Below are 14,066 nucleotides of genomic sequence, written 5' to 3' on the forward strand. Positions count from 1 at the left end.
TAACAGAATGAAGATGTGGCTCTGGTAAATGAAGGGAACCAGACTGAAGTGTGTGGATCCTGTGCTGAAAGAGAACACAGACTGTGTGCTCCTGGGCAAGCTGTGGGTGAGAGTTAGAGGAGCTGAGCTTAGGCCTATTTTGTGGTTGTGCCCCTGGCCAAACTAGATATTTCATTCAGCTGAGTGTTTGTGTCAGTGTGACCACGCTGATGAAGAAGATGTCAAGAGAGGGCGCAGTAATTTGCCAGTCCCGAACGAATGGAACGTCTTCCTGAGTGAGTCTCAGTTACGTTCTGGATACTCGTCCCTGCTGACTTCTGTTTTCACAGGAATTCTTCCTGTGTTGGTGGGAAGTCTCACTTTTCAAGTGTTTACAACTATAATGTGCTAGTTCATCTTCAAGTAGTTACTGTTGTCATATACTTACGAGTTCTAGAATGATGCTCTACGTATTATGTGTGGGGTATGAGTTTTGTATGTGTTTTCCTGAGATCTCCATTGAGCACTTGTTTTTCAGCAGTTTTGTAACTGGGTCCATTTTCTAATCTCTTGTTTTTACTCTATGATGTCTGGAATGGCATATGTCCAGACACTTGAAGGCTATCGAGACAGTGAGAAACTCAGTCATCCAAACAGAAAGAGGAGTGCAGAGGCAAAGTTCAAACTCTGCCTTCCTAAGCCAGAGTAGTTCATTACAGGAGCCAAGGTTGAAATGATCTTTAGACAAGTCAAGGGCCACTGAGTGCTGGGTACAAAAACCAGGATGGTTGAAGCAGTGAGGCACACGGGTCGCTGCGGGGAGGAGGCGGTGAGGAACAACTCAGTAGCTCATCCTGCAGGCCTGGGGAGAGGTGGGGATGTGTCCCAGAAAGTTAACAGCATTGATTCTTAATGGCATGCCGGCTCTGTTTTATAAAGTGATTTCCCCCCTCCCCCAGAGTTGGAATTTAGTTCTTCTGTAAAGTAGGTAAAGAGATGAGTATGTTTATGACTTATTTTCAGGAATGTGCATGTTTCTAGCATTAGGTTCACATGTGGAATTTAAATGAGAACACAGGAATGTTCTTTCCATGGATATAAAAAGAGTTTAATCATGGGGCCGGCCGCTGTGGTGTAGTGGGTTAAGCCCCGCCCGCAGCACTGGATTCCCATATGTGCACTGGTTCAAGTCCCAGCTGCTCCATGTCCCATCCAGCTCCCTTCTAAGCTCCTGGGAAAGCTGTGGAAGATGGCCCAAGTACTTGGGCTCCTGCATCGACTTGGGAGACCCAGATGAAGCTCCTGGCTCCTGGCTTGAGTCTAACCTAGCCTTGGCTGTTGTGGGCACTGGGGAGTAAAACAGCAGATGGAAGAGTTTTCTCTCTGCCTCTGCCTCTCCCTCTCTGTAACTGCCTTTCAAATAAATAACTCTTTGGGAAAAAAAAAAAAACTTATCAGGCCAATCACTAACACTGAAGAAATCTAGTTAGGAAATAAAGTCAAAGAAAAATGTATACTAATAACCTTAAGTGTTAGATTCTAGTAACTTTGGGTCCTTATCTAAGTAGCTCTCTGTCCTAGGGTGTTGTCAGAATTTACTGTGTGCTCAAGTGTCTTTATTTATTTTCATTTTGTTGAAAGGTAGAGTGATAGAGAGATTGAGATCTTCTACCTGTTGGTTCACTGTTCAAATGCCTGCAACAGCCAGAGCTGGGCCAGGCTGAAGTCAGGAACCTGGATCTCCATCTGTCTGCGAGTCATCATTTGCTGCCTTCCAGGACGCATCAGCAGAAACTTCGATTGGAAGCAGAGCTGCTGGGACTCGAACTAGCCCGCTCTGGGATGCCAGCATCCCAAGTAGTGGCTGAACCCTCTGCACCACAAACACCTGCCCTGGCAGATTCTTGATGTGTGTTCAAGGAAGTCACTTCTGCAGTTTTCTGTACTTTGGCCATGGGCTGATAACTGCACTTGGACTTCCTGTGTCATGTTTAATGAGTGAAAAATAAGGATTGGAAAGCTGTGACAAGACTATGTTCCAAATACCAAGTCGCTGTGTGACCCCATGTGTCTGCAGTGTTGTATTGGCAGCTCATTGGCTTATAAAACATCCATTAGCGAAGGCCCCTTCTCTGATGGGGCCTGGGGTGTGACTGAAGAATTCTTTCATGAGTCTTGTAGCTTGGGATACTGGTAGAGTGAAAGGGAGGCCATAGAAACCTCACCGTGTTCTTGGTAAAGATAGAAGATGTGTGTTTGGTGCCGTGTTTGGTGCTGGGGTTGCAGCCTCCTGCAAGGGTGTGCCCTAGGAGGCAGCAGGTGGTGCTGTCCCCTGGGAGATAATCCCTGTGCGTTCCAGGCCTCCTGCTTCAGGCTGGCACAGCCCTACTGTTTCAGGCATTTCTGAAGAGAGCAGCAGAGGGAAGATCTCTCAGTCTTTGCCTTCTCCTGAGCTGTCTTTGACCTAGGATGAGAAAAACAGGACGGGGTTTTTTTGTGGTGAGGTGTGGGCATGTGTGTTCTTTTTAAACACTTTGTTAAAAGGTCATTGTCTTCTGGCTTTCTGTGTAGAAGATAGAGCAGTAAGTGATGGCCTTGCTCTCGGAGTTCTCAGTGGCTGTGCCATCCACAGGTGCAGGGGTTTGTACGATTAGCGTGGTGTGAGGATGTGCAGGTGCAGAGGGAGCAGTCAGCTGCCCTCCCTTCATCAGCTGTGTTAGGAGACGTTGGCATTTCCACTGTTCATACCGCGGGCTCAAGGAGGAAGAGGAGAAATGAACCTGGCCCATTCTCTTTGGCCCTGAAGGGTGCCAAAGAGCTAAGGACAGCTGCAAGCGCTGAGTGCCCTAGGCTGCTGTCGCAGGTGCCACTCACAAGTCCTCTTCATGCTTTTCTTTGAGCAGCTTCAAGATTTGCCTTTCTGCCACCCACACAGACAGCTGCATGAGTAAGGGTGGTGATGTAGAGAGTGTCTGACCCTGAGCAGTAGACTTTTTTTTGTTTGTTTATTTTTTTGAAAGTCAGAATTAGAGAGGGAGAGTGAGGTCTTGCATCCAGTGGTTCACTCTCAAATGGCCACAATTGCCAGGGCTGGGCAAGGCTGAAGCTGGGAACCAGTAGTTTTTTCCACCTGGGTGGCAGCGGCCCACGTACTTCGGCCATCTTCTGCTCTCTCCCAGGTGTATTAGCAGGGAGCTGGATCAGAAGCAGAGCAGCCGGGACTCTAACCAGTGCACACACAGGATGCCGGCGTCACAGGCAGCAGCTTTACCTGCTGCGCCAAAACACCAGCCCCAAAGAGATTTTAAAACAGACAGTGGTGCAGTAGAGTTTTTGTAATTGTTACTTAATTTTGAGTCCGTTTTTATGAGTATTGTTTCCTGTTCTATAACATGTGGTTTTTTTCTTACACCGTGTGTGCTGTGCTATGTGTCCCAGGCCTACTCTGGCTGTTTTATGCTCGAATAGAGCGCTGGCCGCCCAGTGAGGTGCTGCGCTGGCATGCATCAGGAGCTCTGATGTAAATGGTGACTGTGCGGAATCTTGTCATCGCCAGTCACCCACTAGTTTTCAGCTGAAGCCTGCCATCTTGTGGTTTTAAAAATATACAGTTTTATTTTTTTTTTAAAGAAAAACTGGTCATTGCTGTTTTACATATTTAGTTGCTTTATAAAAGCAAAATGAGAAGATTTTAAATTGTATTTGCTAATGATTTATCAGTTTATTTTTTCATTGTATTTGAAGATTTTTATTAACTAATGATTCCCTTCATCTCATCTTCAAACATCGTCTTACAGTAGTTATTTTAATTGAGAACAGGTATTGGGATTTTGATACTGTTTAGGCTGTCCTGTGTAGCTAATTATAATTATTTGGATGAGAAAAATGCTGGCCTTTATTGAACAAAATATATCTAAGTAAACTTTAATTCTGTGGTGTTAGGACACCATTTAGTAAAAAGTATTTAGAGTAAAAGAAATCAATTTAAACTCAGGTTTTGGTGGTTACTGGTACAAACAAAGACTTTTTCTGCAAAATATTGGGGAAGAGAAATCTAAAGTCTTATGTCTCCTATAATCTTGATTTACAACATGCATTAAATTTAAAAATGGTAAATTTCCATTTCTTCAGAATATGCCTCTTCCATGTGGCTCTACAGACCCAGGGGGCGTGGTTCTCTCCTAGTTGACCGGGATCCTGGTCCATTGGTCCTTTTGGACTTCCTTGACCCAGAGTCGCTAGTGAGTATGTGACATTGAAAGGGAGTGCTGGTACCCACCAAGAACTTGGGATCCCACGCTCCTGAATCTCTCCTCTACTTTTACTAGGTTATGGCAGCCTTTATTTAAACTACCTCTTCTTTGGTTTCTTCCTTAACTGGAGAGGAAGGCCTTGAGTCGGGTACAAATTTACATCTGTACCTTGTCCAATGTTTTACAGCTACGCTAAGAAAGAATCTGATCTTAATGGAGCCCAGATCAAGCTTCGAGAATATGAAGCGGCATTGAATTCTAAAGATGCAGCTCTGGCTACTGCACTCGGTGACAAGAAGAGCCTAGAGGCAGATTTGGAAGACCTCAAGGACCAGATTGCCCAGGTAAACACACTACCCTGGAGCTCTGATTGGCTGGCTCAGTGCCTCATCTGTCTTAAGCTGTGGTTTGATTGCTCCCTTGATAGATTTTTTAAAAATTTGTTTCATTTCTTTTTGGGGAATTTAGCGACTTCCTTTTTGAGGGCTTTGCCTGAAGAGTTTGAGCATCACCTTCGTCCTGTCTGCATTGTGCAGATCTTGTGGCTGCTGCTTCCTTTTTTTTTTTTTTTTTTTTTTTTTAAATTTGACTGTGAGGCAGAATTGGAGGGAGGGGTAGAAGGAGGACAGGAATGGGAAAGAGAGACAGAGAGAGATATGTTCCATCCGCTGGTCTACTCCCCAGATGGCTATAACGGCCATAGCTGAGCCAGGCCGAGGCCAGGAGCTTCTTCCAGGTCTCCCACTGTAGTGCAGGGACCCAAGGACTTGGGCCCTCTTCTGCAGCGTTTGCAGGCCCATACACAGGGAGCTGAATCGGAAGTAGAGTAGCCAGGGCTTGATCAGAACCCACAAGGGATGCTGGCGGCCGTGGCCCCCTGCTGCTTCCTCTTGTGCCCGTGTGTAGTCTGTTTCTTACCCTCAAAGCCATTTCCTCGTGGCACCAGGATGTGAGGTGCGACCAGAGATGTCCGAATGCGCTCAGTGCGCAGGAGGAAAGGACAGGGCTTAGCTGCTCCGCTGGTCTGATCTGTGACACGTGCGTCGGGCGTCTGTCCTCCCTGTTGTCAGTTACCAGTCGGACAGGTGGTTTGTTCTGGCACCTGGTGGGTACGGCTAGCACATGAACACGCAGTTCTGTGCTAAAGGTTAAAATGAGGTAATCACACACTGACAGATGTTTGTGCAATACTTGGTTTATTCAGAGGCGTCTGAAGTGCATCACTGAGTGGTGGCCGTGTAATTTTTATCACAAGTCTTTCTCTTTGTGGTAGTTGGAAGCTTCCTTAGCTGCTGCCAAAAAGCAGTTAGCAGATGAGACGCTGCTGAAGGTGGATCTGGAAAACCGTTGTCAGAGCCTCACCGAGGACCTGGAGTTCCGTAAAAACATGTATGAAGAGGTAACCGTATGCCGTTTTCCTTCTTTTAAAGATTGGAAGGGTTCTATAAAAAGGCTGTGTCATAACTACATAGGTCAATGTGTTGTCTTGATGACTTGTTTCCCTCCCAGGAGAGCTGTTGCAGGTAGCGAACACATTGCTGCTAGCAGACTGCGTCTAAGACCTCGGGCTGTTAGAGTAAACAGATAGAATTTCACTTAATCAGGTTTATAAAAGCTTGGTCACAGCAGCTAGTTACCGTGAGCATGTTTATGCATTTGTATTATCTATCACTGCCTAGCAAATTATTCCAGACTTTGACCCCAGAGAGCCCCAGGTCCTTTATCCTCTTGGTTTCTGGAGAAATCTGAAGCTGCGTAACTGGTGGCTCTGTTTCAAGGTCTTATCAGGTTGCGGTCAAACTTCAGCCTGGCTGGAGGAAGTGCTGCCCTGTGTTGGCAGGAGCCGTTCAGTCCCGGCCATTGGGTCTTTTCCTTGGGCTGCTCGTGGTAGGCTTCCCCCAGCAGTGGGTGATGAGAGAATCAGACACCAAGACGAAACTCTGTGTGTTCCATAAGCTCGTCACAGGAGTGACTTCACCTCGGTCTCCTCGTTGCACAGACCAGCGCTGAGATGCTGTTGGGGAGGGCGTCATGCTGGGGCATGGATGGCAGGAGGCAGCAGGCCCTGGGGCATGTTTTGGGTCTGGCTGCTCACAGCATTGGTAGGTGTTTCTGTGAAATTGTGCACAGCTTTATAAGTCTTAAAGGCTGTGGTCAAGGGGGCCGGGTGAAACTCCTTGAACATAAAAAGTAATAAAACTGAAGAAACAGGAATGCATGCTCCTTAAAATTTGAAGAGGTTTGGGATTAACCACTGGGGAGAAAAAAGTACTTCAGTACTTAATGCTGTTAAGTACTTGATGTTTTTAGAAGTAACATAATTTTTAAAACAGTGACTATGATTTAAACATAGAAATTCATTGCTGCAGCTAAGAATTAATTACTTTTTTTTTTAATTGAAAAAGAGGGTGATCTTCTATCCACTGGTTCACTCGAAATGGTCACAACAGCTAAGGCCAGGCCAGGTGGAAGCTGGAAGCCAGAATCCCAGAAATCAATTTTAGGTCTCTGATGCGGGTGGCAGGGACCTAACTACTTGAGCCATCATCTGCTGCCTCCCAGGGTGCACGTTAGCAGGGAGCTGGGATTGGGAGCAGAGCCAGGACTTGAATCTAGGCACTCCAGTATGGGATATAGCTGTCCCAAGTGGTGTCATAACCATTGTGCTGAATGCCCGCCCACAAAGCTTTGTTTTTAAAGGCTTATTTATTTGAAAAGTAGAGTAACACAGAGAGAGACAGAGAGAGAAGAGACAGAGAGAAAGAGATCTTTCATCTGCTGGTTCACTACCCAAATGGCCGCAACAGCCAGATCGAAAGCAGAACAGCTGGGCCTCAAAGCATTATAGGTGGCAGCTTACCCTGTTGCTCCACAATGCAGGAACCCAAGACTTTTATAATTGGAGGTAAAAAATGGAATAGATTGGTGATCATAACAGCAGCATTTAAGCAATATAGGTATTGTTGGTACAGAGTACTTTGGACACAGCAGACAAATCCTGGGCAGCTTCTGCATCAGCTTGTTACATAGAATGAAATACTGCTACTGCTTTTGTCTTAAAGGTATGGTGGATTCTGAAGTGAAATACATTGTGTACAAGGTCTTTGCAAACTCTGAAAAGGCATCTCTTTTTTTTAAAGATTTATTTTATTTATTTGAAAACGATACAGAGAGCAGTAGAGACAGAGAGAGGTCTTCCATCCGCTGGTTCACTCCCCAGATGGCTGCAAACAGCCGGAGCTATGTGATCCGAAGCCAGGAGCCAGGAGCTTCTTCCAGGTCTCTCATGCAGGTGCAGAAGCCCAAGGACTTGGGCCATCTTCTTTCCCAGGCCATAGCAGAGAGCTGGATTGGAAGAGGGGCATCTGGGACTCGAACCGGTGCCCATATGGGATGCTGGCGCTTCAGGCCAGGGCTTTAACCCGCTGTGCCACAGCGCTGGCCCCAAGGCATCTATTTTTATATGAAGTTGATTTATAATTTCATTTTGTTGTTTCTATCATTTCTTTTAAATGCAGAGAGAGAGAGAGAGAGAGAGAGAGAGAGAAAGTAAGTGATCCCTCATCTGCTGGTTCACTCCCTAAGTGTCCATAATAGCTGGGGCCGGGCTATGCTACAACCAGAAGCCAGAAACTTAATCTGGGTCTCCTGTGTTAGTATCAGGGACCCAATCACTTGAGCCATCACTTGCTGCCTCCCAAGATGAACATTAGCAGGAAAATGGAATTGGAAGTGGAGTTACAACTTCAAAGCAGTCACTCTAATAAGCACTATGGGCCACCTAATAAGGAATACGGCGGCCTAACCTGCTGTGCCAGATGCCCAACCCCTATCTTTTTCCAAGAAGAAAACCTGTGCTGCTTTTATGATCTCTATAATCCACATTCCTAGATACATTCCTAGATGTCCTCTCTCTCACCTTGCCAGTTTCCTAAGATAGAAAAGTCATGAAAAAAAGTTTTTTGTTTTTTTTTTTTTTTTTTGAACAGGCAGAGTGGACAGTGAGAGAGAGAGACAGAGAGAAAGGTCTTCCTTTTTCCGTTGGTTTACCCCACAAGTGGCTGCTACGGCCTGTGCGTTGCGGCCGGCGCACTGCACCGATCCGAAGCCAGGAGCCAGGTGCTTCCTCCTGGTCTCCCATGCAGGTGCAGGGCCCAAGCACTTGGGCCATCCTCCACTGCCTTCCCGGGCCACAGCAGAGAGCTGGCCTGGAAGAGGGGCAACCGGGACAGAATCCGGAGCCCCAACCGGGACTAGAACTTGGGGTGCCAGTGCTGCAGGCGGAGGATTAGCCTAGTGAGCCGCGGTGCTGGCTGAAAAAAAGTCTTTAGTACACTCAAGCTCCCATCAGCAGGACTCAAACCCATGTACTCCGATATGGGATACAGGGGTCCCAGGCAGTGTCTTAACCACTAGTTCAAATGCCTGCCCCATCATTATTTTTGATGCCCAGTGTGGACAGACTGGTGTCGGTGATTTTTTTCTTTGTAAGAGCTTAGCTCTACATAAAATAATGAATGAAAAAATGGCATCAGTAAAATGTAATTTTTTAGTTATTTTTTAAGAATGCTTTGGTAGTATCATGGAAGTTTGAAGTTTTGCCCTTCTGAGAATAGATTTTAAAATATTCCCTTAATTCTTTTTGTTGTTTGTTGTTACACTGAGGATAGATTCTGTTCAGTCCGCATGTCTAACTCCCTCATTATGAAGAGTTAGAGGGAGAGAAAGGAGAAGGGGAAGAGCAGGGAGAAGAGGAAGGACGGAAGAATATGCATGGGAGCTTTTATGAAACTAAACCCACTCAGCACTGTTGAATCAGACCTGTCATTTGCTCGGGTTCTGGATTTGAGTATCCTCTGCTTCATTCAGTAAATGAGCTCTGGGAGGTTGATAGCAGAACTGGAATTTCAAGTCTGATTTTCTGGGGATGGGCGGACACATGCCTGCACTGAGGCCCACAGACGGCATCGTGGTGGGTTGTAGCTCCCTCTAGCGGCTTTCCCCATTACTTTCGTTGAGTGTTATTTTTCATAGCCAGAGGCTGAAATGGAAATTGATTCCTGAACGCTCTCTGCCAGATCCCCTACTCCAGCTTTATTCGGACGGTACCTTAATACAGAGTGAAGGCTCATGATTGCTGTTTTTGTTTTTTAAAGATTTATTTGAAAGGCAGAGTTACAGAGAGAGGGGGGGAAAGACAGAGATCTATCCTCTGGTTCACCCCCCAAATGGCTGCAACAGCCAGGGCTGGGCCAGGCTGAAGCCAGGAGCCAGGAGCTTCTTCCAGGTCTCCCCCATGGGTGCAGGGGTCCAACACTTGGGCCATCTTCCGCTGCTTCTCCAGGTGCATTAACAGGGAGCTGGACCAAAAGTGAAGCAGCCAGGACTTGACCCGATGCCTCTATGGGATGCTGGCATCACAGGTGGCAGCTTAACCTGCTTCTCCAGAATGCCAACCCCTGTTTCTGTTTTTTAATAGTGAATTGTCATATGTTCTTGAGTTAGCCAAATAATACTGTTAAAATGCCGTATTGCCACGGGTTTTGTGGCACAGCAGGTTAAACCACCACTTGGGATGCCTGCATGCCCCATTAGAGTGCTTAGGATCAAGTCTCACCTCTGCTTCCAATGCAGCTTCCTGCTAGTATACCTGTGAGGCAGCAGATGATGGTTTCAGACCCTGCGTCCCTGCCGCCCATGCGGGAGACCTGGGTGCACTCCTGCTCCCGGCTTCTCCGGCAGCATGACATGGCACAGACGTTGCAGACATTGATCAGAGAACCAGCAGATGGATGACACCTTCTCCTGCTCTGTTGCTCTGCCTTTCAAATTAAATAAGTAAACATTAGAAAAGAGAAGTCCTTTATCTACAGTGATAACCACTGGAAGAAGTTATCTCAGCTGGTTCCACCTGTTAGTATGTCTAAGCAGATAGTTTTATTACATGTAAACACGCACTTGATTTTATCCTGAGTGGGAGTGGACTTTCCTTGTGGATTTTTTTCTGGTGATGTCCTTAGGATGATCAGCAGGACAACTGAGAACAGCATTTACTACTCAGTGTCGTTTGCTCTTAGCTGCCCGTGACTCCATAGTGCTTCAGTCAGTCTCCGCGGCTGTCCTTGCGTTCAGAGAAATACACAGCGCTGCTCCTGAAAAGCTCCGGTTCCCGGGGCTTGAGAGATTTCTGTCCTCAGTCACATCTCGACCATGTCACCTGACAGTGCAGAGACACGCCGGCCCTGGGATGGACATGGAGGCTTGTGTGTAGAACTGCGGGTGAACCAGGGTCACTTGGCCTGTGCCGGGGTAGCCATGCTAACTAACACGGCTGCATATCTTTTCTTTCTCCCCAGGAGATTAATGAGACCAGGAGGAAGCATGAGACGCGCTTGGTAGAAGTGGACTCCGGGCGTCAGATCGAGTATGAGTACAAGCTGGCTCAAGCCTTGCACGAGATGAGAGAGCAGCATGACGCCCAAGTGAGGCTGTACAAGGAGGAGCTGGAGCAGACCTACCACGCCAAAGTGAGTGCTCCCACAGAGCGCGGCTGGGCCTGCAAGCCAGGCCTTCCCAGGCACCAGGGACATCATTCCCACTGTCTCCATGAATGTAGAAAATGGATTGTCTTTAAAAATGCCATTTTCCACGAAGTAAATGTTATTAGAAGTTTTAGCAGGGTTGTTCCAGTTTTATTGGAGGTGAAGGTTTTTCCTGTTGTCCCATTGGTCGTGTTTTCCTATCGTAGTAGTGAAACCCAGGCCATCTCCTAGGTGCTAGCACTCAGCACGCTGTCCCATACGTCCACTTTGGCTGTACCTGCTCTGGCTCCCAGTTCAAATTGTGCCTACCATACTTGGTCTTTTTATCCAGGGCGAAATGGAAAGTCTCTGACATTTCTTCTTCCATTGCTACTACCCACTTAAAAAATACTATAAATTCTTCCCACTTACAGGGGCAGACCATGCAAAAACCTATAGAACCGCCAAGTAGTATAGCTTTCTTGACAAATGATTTTTGCACCATGTCCTAAGCGTTCTGATTACATTAAAGAGATGTCAGTGACAGACTTAGAAATGATTTTCATGGCATGGCGTGCATGTGTTCATGTTGCTTTGCACCCATTTCGTGAAGCAGTGACTGGCCAGTGAGCGGGAGCGATCATACAAACAGGACCTTCAGTTGCCTAGCACTTGTGCAGTGCTAGCATTGAGCTGAGCAGTGGAGGAGCTAAAGTCAGAATTAATAACAAACCTTAGCCTCAGTGGGAGCCAGAGAGGAGACATTAAAATGTATGCCTGACATGCTTGGGCGCGTGCACACACACAGCTGGGTGGGTTTGGAGGAGTGAGGAATCGTTCTTACCTGGAGAGCTGTCCTCAATTCTGAGGGCAAGAGTTTCTGTCTCATTTCAAGTAAGCCGAGGACCAGTATTTTCTGTCAACTGGAGTTGGTGGATGAGGGATTTATGATGGTGGTTTGTTACTGCAGTGGGAGTACAGTTAGGTTGCTGCTGCTCAGTCTCCTTGTTAGTGTTCTCGTAGACACAAGCATTTACTGGATGAAATATGGAGGCCCAGGCGTGTCCACACTGTTGAAGCTTGTATTTTAGGAAGTGACAGAAAGTCACGCAGGCTTACGGCTGCCTGAACCACGTCAGCAGACTTCACGGTGCTCGTCCTGTGTTGCATCACCGGTTACCAGCAAGGCTCAGGGTTGAAGTGCCTTGACGGGTCCACGTTTCCTCATTTGCCAGTTGTATCTCACTGGTTGAGGCCGACTCTGGTGTGTTGTTCTTTTAGCTTGAGAATGCCAGGCTGTCCTCAGAGATGAATACTTCTTCCGTGAACAGCGCCAGGGAAGAACTCATGGAAAGTCGGATGAGGATCGAGAGCCTTTCGTCTCAGCTTTCTAATCTGCAGAAAGAGGTAAGGAAGCGTGTTCGCCTACGGGGACTGCAAACTAGGCGTGAGGCCCTCCACCGCGTAGTCGGCCTGCTTAGTTCCATGTGTCAGTCCTCCCTGTGTGTCACCGTGGTGCGCTTTTCCTGTACTGCGGTTTTCACAGTGCTCTTCCGGACTTGGCTATTTTGCACTGCACTGACAACCCCTGAACAGGTACTGCTACTCCTGATGAATAGATGCCCAGAGAGGAGGCCTTGGCTCTGGAGGAAGCAGCTTGGTTGCTCACTCACTGGGCTTACCTTGGGACGCAGGATTTCTTTTCCTTTCTCTAGGCCCAGCCCTACAGAGTGCTGCTCCCTACTTAGACCTTGCTCATCCCATTTAAAACCAGAGGAAGAAAACTCTAAAGAAGATTCTTTATGCATGGGGAATGCTTTGTTTCTAGATGAATTCTCTGCACTTAAACTATTTAATGGCTAGGATCTTGGGAAATAGCATTAATTTCTATATTTATTGAAAATTTAATGATTAATTCATTCATTGGCATACTTCTGTGATAATGTTTATTTTAGAACTTTATCATTTTCTTTTTAGTAAAGTCTTTTTCTAATTGTAACTAGACACATTTAGAGCAGGAATTTAGAAAACAGGAGGAGAGGAGTTACATGAAACAGTAATGTAAACAATTAGTCAACTTAGACAGTTTAAAAAAAAATATTTTATTTATTTGAAGCACAGAGTTAGAGAGGAAAGACACACAGAGAGAGGTCTTCCATCCACTGTTTCACTCCCCAAATGACAGCAATGCCTGGAGCTGAGCTGATCTGATGCTGGGAGCCAGGAGCTTCTTCCGGGTCTCCCACATGGTTGCAGGGGCCCAAGGACTTGAGCCATCTTCCTGTGCTTTCCCAGGCCACAGCAGAGAGCTGGATGGGAAGTGGAGGAGCCAGGACTCAAACCAGAGACTATATGGGATGCCAGCGCTGCAGGCCAGGGATTTGATCTACTGAGCCACAGTACCAGCCCAACTTAGACACTTTTACTTTGCTTGCATATGCACTTGATTAGTGCAACAGAAATGTTTGATTTGTTTTAGGTGCGTTTTGTCCTGATAGTATGTTGAAGTTTTCATGCACCCACAGCTGGAAGGACCTGTGTCCCTTCAGTCCAACCACGGACATAGGTGACTTCTGTGACTTGCCCGAGGCTGCTGCAGGCTGATGAATGGGTTTCTCCTGGTTCCCACCTTTCCCCTGTATACCTCAGTCTCTTTGAAGGTTTTCATTTAAGAACTTAACCAGAATCTTTTCCCTGTTGCACTATCTGTTGTGGTCCTTCTGGGCTGCTGTGACAAAATATCATGGACTTGGTCGTTTGTAAACAACAGGCGTTTGTTGTAGTTGAGAGGCTGGGGGTTCCGAGATCAAGGTGCTGCTGAGTGGGGATCTGGAGAGGCCTGTCTCCTGATGGGTAAGCGATGCCTTCTCGTCACGTCCTCCTGTGTGGAAGGTGAATGAGCTCCCCAGGGCCTGCTCTACAAAGGCACTAACCCAGTCATCAGATCCCCTGCTCACTGCCCCGGAGGCCCCACCTCTCAGTATCATAACCTTAGGGGTTAGGAATTTGTTATGATATTTTGGGGATGACACAAATATTCTGCACCTACCGTATCCTAAAAAGTTATTTATTTGCTTCAGAGCCAGAGATACAGAGTGAGAGCTCCCGTCTGCTTGTTCACTCCCCAAAGGCTCCCAACAACTAGGACAAAATAAGGCTGAAGTTGGGAGCCAGTAGCTCAACCCAGGTCTCCGTGTGGAGCGGCAGTGACTGACGCAGGCATGGGCATCTTAACTGCTCGGCGAGTGCCTGCTCCTGTGGCGTGTCTCAGCAGGAACCTCCCATACGAGGCCTCTGTGTTCTTACGCTCACT

At 47.0% G+C, this 14,066-nt stretch overlaps 1 protein-coding gene across 2 annotated transcripts in view; it reads left to right on the forward strand.

The window, feature by feature from the left end:
- Positions 1-14,066, forward strand: part of LMNB1 (lamin B1) — a 53,165-nt gene that overhangs the window by 20,958 nt on the left and 18,141 nt on the right. For both annotated transcript variants that reach the window (XM_002710176.5, XM_070076069.1), the window contains exons 2-5: positions 4,420-4,576; positions 5,506-5,631; positions 10,589-10,759; positions 12,035-12,160. In XM_002710176.5, coding sequence (XP_002710222.2) covers positions 4,420-4,576; positions 5,506-5,631; positions 10,589-10,759; positions 12,035-12,160 — 580 coding nt within the window. The remainder of the gene's footprint in view (positions 1-4,419; positions 4,577-5,505; positions 5,632-10,588; positions 10,760-12,034; positions 12,161-14,066) is intronic.

This window comes from Oryctolagus cuniculus, chromosome 6 (assembly GCF_964237555.1).
Source record: "Oryctolagus cuniculus chromosome 6, mOryCun1.1, whole genome shotgun sequence".
Taxonomy (NCBI): Eukaryota; Metazoa; Chordata; class Mammalia; order Lagomorpha; family Leporidae; genus Oryctolagus; species Oryctolagus cuniculus.